We start from the raw sequence: 9,671 nt of genomic DNA on the forward strand, positions 1-9,671 counted from the left end.
TGTGAATCACAAAGATACAGCTCAAAGCTAGAACGTAAGTTGCTACATGGTGCAAATGGCTACCCAACATGCATACTAACACAATGTAACAGAACATGGTGGGAATCAGAACTTAATCAACATAAATTGCCATTGCTTATGGTGCATGTGTATTAAACATGAAATGAGGTAATGATGTATATGATTGGTGAATATTGAAATGCTTTGTTTGAAATTTTATAAATACCACTGCCTGGACAACCAGGCAGGGTTGCAGTTTTGTGGGACGATGTGATTGTAACCTATTACCCACTATCCACAAACACTACCTTGGCTGTCTGTGACCATTTGCTCTGCATGTCTCCTCAGCAGGTCTACTGACAGACAGGCCCTTCACGGTCTCATGCAGTGACATGACAGCCATGGAGATGGTTTCACTGGCACTGCTGTTGGTGTCAGGAGGTAAGAGTGTACAAACATGTTTCCAAAGCCAGTCACTGTTCTAAATGGAGATTTCAACCTCAGGTAAATGACAGTGCACATGAAGCATGTTGCTCAGATGTACATAGGATATGCCAAGTCAGATCAGTAATGTCAGCACTGACTGGCAGCAGCTCTCCAGGATTTGAGGCAGGGGCGCTGCCCAGCCCTACCTGGAGACGCACTATTTGAGCCTAGGACCTTGTTTCACTGAGCACTGGTGCAGCTTTCCTCAGCCTCAGGGCTGCATTACCTTGTAGCAGTAGCGTAGCATGGGGGGTGCAGGGGGGGCCGGCCGCACCAGGTGCAACATCTGGGGGTTAGGGTTAGGGGGCGCAAATCCACGGGTTAGGGGGCGCAAATCCACGGGTTAGGGGGCGCAAATCCATGGGTTAGGGGGCGCAAATTACTTGCCTTGCCCCGGGTGCTGACAACCCACGCTACGCCACTGCCTTCCGGGGGCCATATTGCAGTGGTTGGTGGGTGGGGCCAGAAGGAAAAGTGGGTGGATCAACAAATGTTAGTTTATTCACACACCACTCTCTGTCCTTCCTCTAGGTAAACAAGAAGCATTGGCAGAGTTCAAGGATATTTCTAGCCAGGACAGAACATTCTAGAAGGGTGCAAAGCAGGACCAGTGAGAAGTGTGGGCTGTGGAGAAGGGGTGCAGCTGGGAAGCAGGTGTGGCCTGTGGGGAGTCCTGAGGCCCAAATAGAGAGGGCTGCAGAGCTGCATTCACACACACACACACACACACACACACACACACACACCGGAGGTTTCCCACTCTTTCCATATAACAAGGGTGGGGAACCTCTATCTCACAGGCCATTCATGGCCTGCCGGGGGGGGGGGGTCTAAGTTGGCCCATAAGACCATTTTTCCCAAGCCATGCCAGTCCACCCATCAGCTGTCCACTCAGCCCATCCGCTCAGCCAGCAAGGAACAGAGGCACACAGGCAAACCGAGAAGGATTTAACGCCTGCTCATCAGCTAGTTAGCAGGGGGTGAAATCCTGCTCAGTTCAGCAGCATGCCATGCAAATCCCTCCCTGATTCAGGAAGCGGTTTGCATGGAAACCCCATTAGAAGGATAGGGAGAAAGTTTGTTTTAGCAGCACCTTGCTGCAAGGCGCTTTGACATCCCAACTTTGGGGCTTGTAAGCACATTGCATCACAAGTCATTGTGACATCAGGTGGTTATTATTATTATTATTATTATTATTATTATTATTATTATTATTATTATTATTATTATTAATAATGAGGTTTATATACCGCCCTTCATCATAAGATCTCAAGGTGGTTCACAGAAAAAAACTGCCCAGGTGGGCAGTTCTTCTGATAGACGTCAGAGGCCAACAATACCTGGAGGGCCATGGATTCCCATCCCATGATCTATGCATGCAACTAGCCATGGTAGCTGTGTGCAGGCTCCAAGTTCAGAGGCATCTCTAGGTACCAGTTGCTGGGGATGCAGCAATGGAAAAGAGCTATGGTCTTCATCTTCTCCTGGTGGGCATCCCAGAGGCATCTGATTGGCTACTGTCTGGGAAACAGGATGCTGGGCTCCATGGACCCTTGCCTCTGGTGACGCAGCAGAGCCTTTCTTACTATCCCTGTTCTTGTCTCTCCACCCCCACCCCCACCCCGATTTGCAGCGGCTGTGCAGGAAGAGTCACGAATCGTTGGAGGAACCGCATGCATGAAAGGTTTCCAACCTTGGCATGCAGCCATCTATGACATGAACCGGTTCTATTGCAGCGGGGCTCTGGTGACCATGGAGTGGGTGTTGACCGCTGCACACTGCAGACTCCCAGGGTACGCCTTTGCCTCTTTGACCTAGCAGACTGCTTCAGGGAATCTGATCCCTCCCACGGTAGCAGCCAAGAAGTAGATAAACAAAAAACATTTCTTACCAAGTAACTTATTCACTATGCACCCAGAGAGAGAGACGAAGGAATGCAGCTGACCTAGGATAATGGCGTTGCTCTGAGTGAAGTCCCACCCCTTCCATATCTCCTATTATATGTCACCCCTGCGCCAGCTGATCTGTGCTTTCTGCCTCTGAGTTTTCTGTTCTATTAATCTCAAGGCATGCCTTGTTCTGGGAGGGGGGGTCAGGAATGCTTTCAAGGGACACTGAGTCTGTTAGCTGTCTCTTCCCTGGTGCTTCTTCTTCTTGCTGCTCTCCCAATATTTCCCATCTCCTCCCCTCTGCAGCCTCTGAACTATGCCCTTCTGCAAACCACTGTTCTAAATCTATACTTTCCTCCTGTTCTTGGGAAGGTTCAGGAGGAGGTTCAGGAGAAGGTTCAGGAGGAGGAGGGCGGTCCTCACCATTCCTCCTCAGTCCAGCCCCTGACACAGACTGCCTCTAGCAAAATCCCCTCTTCTGCCTAAGGGCCCCTCCAGCTCTCAGTACTGTTAGCACCTGCAAAAGGTTTGGGACAGTCACCCTAGTTCCACTTCCAGTCAGTGAATATCCTGTAACTTCCTGCTGAAGCCCCACAACTTTTTATGCCGCAGATGTTCTGGATTCATATTTGTCCTGCTTTTGTTACACAATATCCCCTCCAGACGGCGATAGTGTGGTTGCATTGGGGAAGCATTACGGAACAAACTAAAGCAGAATGAACTTGCCACTAATCCACAGTGATTGAGGCAAGACCATGTTGCATAAGACAATGAAACATCAGCCTAAGTGGTTAACAGGTCACAAGACTGCACCATGAACTTTGCTCTAGCTGTGGCAGTTCTTGTAAGAGAAAATGGATAGTAGTGGTGGCATCTTTTATACTAGGATGAAAAGCTTCTTTTGTTTACTGCAAAGGGCTACATTCTCTAGAAGATATTATGTTAGGGGCTGGTGGTTGATGGTGGTGGGACTAGAGCCAGAAGTGGGTGGAGTACCCCCTCTCTCTGCCACCTCTTCTCACTCTTGGGCAGTGCACACACCATACATTTAAAGCACATAACTTCTCCCTCCCCGCACACAAAAATCCTGGGAACTGTAATTGGTTGAGGCTGCTGGGAATTCTAGCTCTGTGCTTGATAAATTATAATCCCCAGGATCCTTAGGGTTAAAAGAATGTACAGTGGTACCTCAGGTTACATACGCTTCAGTTTACAGACGCTTCAGGTTACAGACTCCACTAACCCAGAAATAGTACCTCAGGTTAAGAACTTTGCTTCAAGATGAGAACAGAAATCGTGCTCCGGTGGCTTGGCGGCAGCGGGAGGCCCCAATAGCTAAAGTGGTGCTTCAGGTTAAGAACGGACCTCCGGAACGAATTAAGTACTTAACCCGAGGTACCACTGTATTTAAATGTATGGCGTGTGTGAAGCCTCTCCTCCAGCCTCCTGTCACCTGCATGAAATTAGACTGAGGGCCACATGAAATTAGGGCAAGTTGCCCACCCAGCTGTCAGGAGCTGGAGTCGGGAGCAGGCTAGCAATAAAACACCCTGTGTCAGTTAACGCTTTATTCAAAGAAACTAAAATAGCACAGGCCTAGTGATTCCAGCAACTCTTCCCAGGTCTTGCTTCAAAGAGGCAGTTGTGAGAACTTCCCACTGCTCTCTAAGACTCCTCCCTTGGGTCCTTCCCCAGCAACCTGAGGTGTCTTTATCTTGTCTCTCTTTGCTCTGCCCTCTTCATTCCTCCTCCTGGGAGACCAGGAGGAGGGGAGATGGTCACCTCAGGAAGGGGATATTTCCCTGGCTCCTTCAGCAACCAGCCTCTTGGCACCCCTCCTCTCCAGCCTCTGCTTCTGCCTCTCATTCTGGACTGCTCTCTGCCACAGCCTCTTCCCACTCACTGAACCCTGTTGCTTCTTCAGCTTCCAACACCTCCTCCTCCCAGTCTCCTCCCCCTTTCCCTCTGACCATTCATCGTCATCCCACCAACAATCCCTGGGTTCTGAGCCTTGTTCCCCTGGGGGTTCCCTTGGGGGTTCCCCTGCCAGTCCATGACACCATGCCACTCTAGACTTTTAACTACAGTGGTACCTTGGGTTAAGTACCGTATTTTTTTGCTCTATAAGACGCACCAGACCACAAGACGCACCTAGTTTTTGTAGGAGGAAAACAAGAAAAAGAAATATTCTGAATCTCAGAAGCCAGAACAGCAAGAGGGATTGCTGCGCAGTGAAAGCAGCAATCCCTCTTGCTGTTCTGGCTTCTGTGATAGCTGCGCAGCCTGCATTCGCTCCATCGGACGCACACACATTTCCCCTTACTTTTAAGGAGGAAAAAAGTGAGTCTTATAGAGCAAAAAATACGGTACTTAATTCGTTCCGGAGGTCCGTTCTTAACCTGAAACTGTTCTTAACCTGAAGCACCAATTTAGCTAATGGGGCCTCCTGCTGCTGCTGCTGCGCTACCGCTGCACAATTTCTGTTCTCATCCTGAAGCAAAGTTCTTAACCCGAGGTACTATTTCTGGGTTAGTGGAGTCTGTAACCTGAAGCGTCCGTAACCTGAACCATATGTAACCCAAGGTACCACTGTATTTCTCTTTCTCGCAGATTTCCCAAGTAACCCCCTTTTGCCTTGCTCTCCTGCAGCACCACTTACGTGCGCCTGGGAGTGCACAACATGTTGCGCATGGAGGACACTGTACAGCAAAAGAGAGCGGTCCAGCTTGTGCCTCACCCAAACTATGATTCCGTCAGCAAGGACAATGACATCATGCTGATCAGGCTCTCCTCGCCAGCGGCCATCACCGACAGTGTCCAGCCCATCAACGTGGCCAGTCAGTGCGTTGCTCCAGGAACGCGGTGCCTTGTGACAGGGTGGGGCAGGACCAGCAGCTCAAGACGTAGGGCCTTCAAATATTTTAACATTTTTAAGGCAGAGGTGATAGAGGGGCCATAGGAGCAGCCGGAAAGATTTTGCCACCATACAGATGTGGGTTGTGTGGATCAAGCAAAGCATGCAATCGATCGAGATCCCTTTATTCAAACGATGTTCCAAAGAACGCAAGCAAAGGCCAAATAATGCCAACAAAGCTTAATAGTGCCTACACGGGCTGGCAGCAGCTCTCCAGGGTTTCAGGCAGGAGCTGGAGATTGAACCTGGGACATTCTTCATGTGAAGCAGATGCTCTACCATGGAGCTACAGCCCTTCTCTTGGAAGCGGCCTTATTGTCAGACCAATTGCCCATCTAGCTCAGTAGTGTCAACACTAACTGGCAGCAGCAAGTCCAGATTTTTGGACAGTGTTTCACCACCCAGCCCTCAAATATATGATCTCTGTGTATGTGTGGTTTGTGAGAGAGAGGGAAGGGTTTGCTTGGGCAGAGAGAGCGGGGAGATATATGTATGGCTTTGTATTTGTGGTACATATGTGTGTGTAAATGTGAGAAATGCCTCTGCGGTATATTTTCCCAAGTACTGGGGAATGCTTCCAGGTATTTTTTAGATAGCAACACCATCACTGAGTCTGTGTGTGTGTGTGTGTGTGTGTGTGTGTGTGGTGGGTCATTATTACATTATTTCCACATTTGGGACCAGCAGCACATAGCGGACTCCCCATGGTTGCCTTGCCTGAGAGGGAGCAGCAATGACTGTGCACTCTCTAACTTTGTGTCCTGTCATGCTCCTGCGGGCGCCATTTTGTGACTGGCGCCCGCCACCCTTTTGCAAAATTCCAAGTGTGCTACTGGTCCAAAACGTTTGGCGACCCCTAACCTTGGTAACTGTCTTCTCTACAGCAACCATCCCTGAAGAACTGCAGTGTGTTTATCTGCCCATCATCACGCAGAGCGAGTGTGAGGCAGTGTATCCTGATGCCATCACCGAGAACATGTTGTGCGCTGGCGTGAGGGAAGGAGGTGCTGACACTTGCCAGGTGAGGAAAATCCTTTAATTCAGAGGCAACTTAGGGTCAAATTAGATCATGGGTAGGCAAACTAAGGCCCGGGGGCCGAATCCGGCCCAATCGCCTTCTAAATCCAGCCTGCGGACGGGCTGGGAATCAGCGTGTTTTTATATGAGTAGAATGTGGCCTTTTATTTAAAATGCATCTCTGGGTTATTTGTGGGGCATAGGAATTCGTTCATTTTTTCCTCCAAAATATAGTCTGGTCCCCCACAAGGTCTGAGGGACAGTGGACCGGCCCACGGCTGAAAAGGTTTGCTGACCCCTGAACTAGATGGTGTGCAAAATGCATTATTGTATGATACAGAGGCGCCGATTTGGGCCCCAAGTTATGGGTGCCCAGCGGGGTGTCATGATGTCACGTTAGGACATGCTGTTATTACATCACATGCGCCACAGCCTCAGAACCTTACTTCTGGCGTCTATGGAAATCCAGTTCCAAGGTCTCACAAGGCCTTGGACAGCATCTCTGAGGTCTCGCAAGGCCTCAGACGTGACTTCTGGGGCTTTGCGAGGCACTGGAAGTTGCGTCGGGGGCCCTGCAGTGTGGGTGCTCAGCACCCACAATTAATTTTTTTAATTGTAAAATCACCCTAGGGATGGCACCCCTGGGATGGGAAAGGGGGGGAGGGTACAATCAGGATTGGCATAATGGCTCCTTTAAAACTATTTCCCCCATGTCACTTTCAAAATACAGTATAAACATTCCAAGCCAGCGCTGCCATTAGGCAGAGTGAAATGAGGCAATGAGCAGCTCGGAGGTGTTGGGAGGACGAGAGTCCTGTGCCACCATGCCTGGGGCAGCCCATCCCAATTCACCATATGAAATGGGAAGGTGCCACTCCCTGCCCCAACTGTGCTGTCATTCCCCCCACAACTATTGCCACCACCAGACTGCCCTCCCCCCACGCCAAACTCAGCAAGAGCCGAAAGTCCAACAGTAGCTGGAGTGCACCTTGTTCACATTTTGCCTGTCTCCTGCTATGGTCCTTATTGTCTCTAATCCTTGTTTCTTGGGCTGTACTTTTTGCCACCTGCTTTCCATCTGTTCCAAAGTGACTTTCATGTAATTGCTTAATTTTACAAGATGTTTTAAGCCCAGAACTGCCTGAGGACAGTAGAGGCTTGTGTGCCCATGGCTGTGTTACAGCGTCTGTGAGCTGCTAAGACAAAGACCTTTTCTGTGTTTAAAGACCCCGGAACTGCCACTTCATGTTTAGTTCCAGTAGCCAGGACCTGCAGCAAAATGTGGTGGTATGGGACTGCTCCAGTTCAGGGTTTCAGCCAGCCATGTCCCCTCCTGGGATACTCCATTCCATTTTACTCTCTCCACTTCTCCACTGCCCGCCCCACCTCCGGCAACAGATATTGCACATTCTGTGGCCACTGAGCATGCTCAATCTTCATCGAACTGTTTTGAGGTTTGTTCGGGGTTTCTGTTTCCTTCAAGGTTTTCCCCATAAAGTCTTCTTTTGTACTTTTACAAACCTCAAGGTGGTGATAGGTGTATCTGTGAGTTTCAGTTTTACTCAGTTGCTAATTTTTCCACTCTTAAGTTCAGTACTCCACACTTTCAGATCAACTCGTGACTTAGAAAATAAATATCTTCAAGAACAGTCATCAGCATTATGCTGATGTTTGTATGCAGTGTTGCCTAATATAAGCATTTTTGCAAAGCACATTTCCCTAATGTGGTGCATTTTGTATGGTATTTTCACTAAGACATGCATTTATATGTGCACCTTGCTCTGGTATATGCATTTTTGTACACATGACAAAATTTGGAGATACGTAATCTGACAGTGAGGTGCCACATGATGACTGTGTACAAGACACTCTTTCTTTCTTTCTTTCTTTCTTTCTTTCTTTCTTTCTTTCTTTCTTTCTTTCTTTCTTCTTTTTCTCTCCCCCCTTCTATCTCTCTCTTCTTTCTTTTCTCTCGCTCTTTCCAGGCACTCACATCTTCTTAACAAAGATCTGAACAGATTGCTTGCAAAAGTCACTTGAAATTAGGCCAAAGACTGCTACATTGACTCTACACCATATGACCTAGCTAGAAAGACCTATACTACTCATTTTAACTGGTTTGAAGAAACCAGTTAAATGGTTAAGCTTTCCCTGAAGACCCCTAGGAATGCGGCTTTGTAAAAGCCTTGGAAATTTTGAATTATCACAGAGCCTGAGCTCAAGGTTCCTGAGTTCTAGCCAACATGATGAAATGTTCTATTAAGACTTCACATGGGGGTGGGATTTTCTCCCTGTGCAGGGCGATTCTGGGGGACCCCTCATCTGCAACGAAGAACTTCAGGGCATCGTGTCTTGGGGTCCAGAGGTGTGCGGCCAGCCTGGAAAACCAGGTATCTATACCAAGGTCTGCAACTACGTCGGCTGGATCCGGGAGGTGATACAGCGCGGGTGACGCCAGCTCAGAGACGGAGTGCACAAATAAAGCATAAGAAATGAACTCAAGTCTGCATCTCCCTTGTTCTCTCCCCCTCACCCCAACGCACAAACATTATCCCATGCCTTTTCCGCTTCCTGTGCCTACATGGATGCATGCCAACCAGGCCAGTGATCAACGAGGTCGGGCGCATGCTGAGGCTGAGACTAACGATGGCCCACTTAGGGGCAGTCCTGTGTGGGAGGCTCTTTCCCCAGGTGCCGAAGGCAGATCACAAATTGCAGAAGGTTCCAGGAAAGCATAAGGCAGGGCTGGAGAACCTCAGGCCTGGGGAACAAATGCCTCTTTTTCTCCAAGCCTCTTTTTCTGGCTCTCGGGTCTTTGCCCAGGCCATACCCTCTCCTTAGCCACACATTTCCCCCCGGGACATTCACCTCACCAGCCCTGCTTCATGCCCTTCTGGAATGCCCGAGAAAAACACACACCAAGAACTCTGGACAATATAAGTTTCAGCACTGGGAGTGGTCCTTACTTCTTGAATGCCCAGCTGGGTGTGTCCTTGCCCTCTCATTCATTCATTCATTCATTCATTCACCAATGGGGGAAACAGGGGTCTCCTAACAGCTCTCAACAAGCTAAGCAAGCTATCTTCCAGGACTGTTTAAAAAGGTTTGATACTGTTTCAGAAGAGGGACGCGGGTGGCGCTGTGGGTTAAACCACAGAGCCTAGAGCTTGCCGATCAGCAGGTCAGCGGTTCGAATCCCCGCGACGGGGTGAGCTCGTGTTGCTCAGTCCCTGCTCCTGCCTACCTAGCAGTTCGAAAGCACGTCAAAGTGCAAGTAGACAAATAGGTACCGCTCTGGCGGGAAGATAAATGGCATTTCCGTGCACTGCTCTGGTTCGCCAGAAGTGGCTTAGTCATGCTGGCCA

The 9,671-nt window shown here is 49.2% G+C and overlaps 1 protein-coding gene across 1 annotated transcript; it reads left to right on the top strand.

Annotated features, from left to right (window-relative positions):
* On the top strand, window positions 1-8,803 carry LOC308591325 (trypsin-like). The gene is made up of 5 exons (XM_081202060.1): window positions 1-441; window positions 2,120-2,279; window positions 5,025-5,278; window positions 6,174-6,310; window positions 8,606-8,803. Exons 1-5 carry the CDS (start codon window positions 393-395, stop codon window positions 8,756-8,758), a joined length of 753 nt encoding a protein of 250 aa, XP_081058186.1. The 5' UTR covers window positions 1-392; the 3' UTR covers window positions 8,759-8,803.
* The last annotated feature ends 868 nt before the right edge of the window (window positions 8,804-9,671 follow it).

This window comes from Podarcis bocagei (assembly GCF_964188305.1).
Source record: "Podarcis bocagei genome assembly, chromosome: 7".
NCBI classification, from domain to species: domain Eukaryota; kingdom Metazoa; phylum Chordata; class Lepidosauria; order Squamata; family Lacertidae; genus Podarcis; species Podarcis bocagei.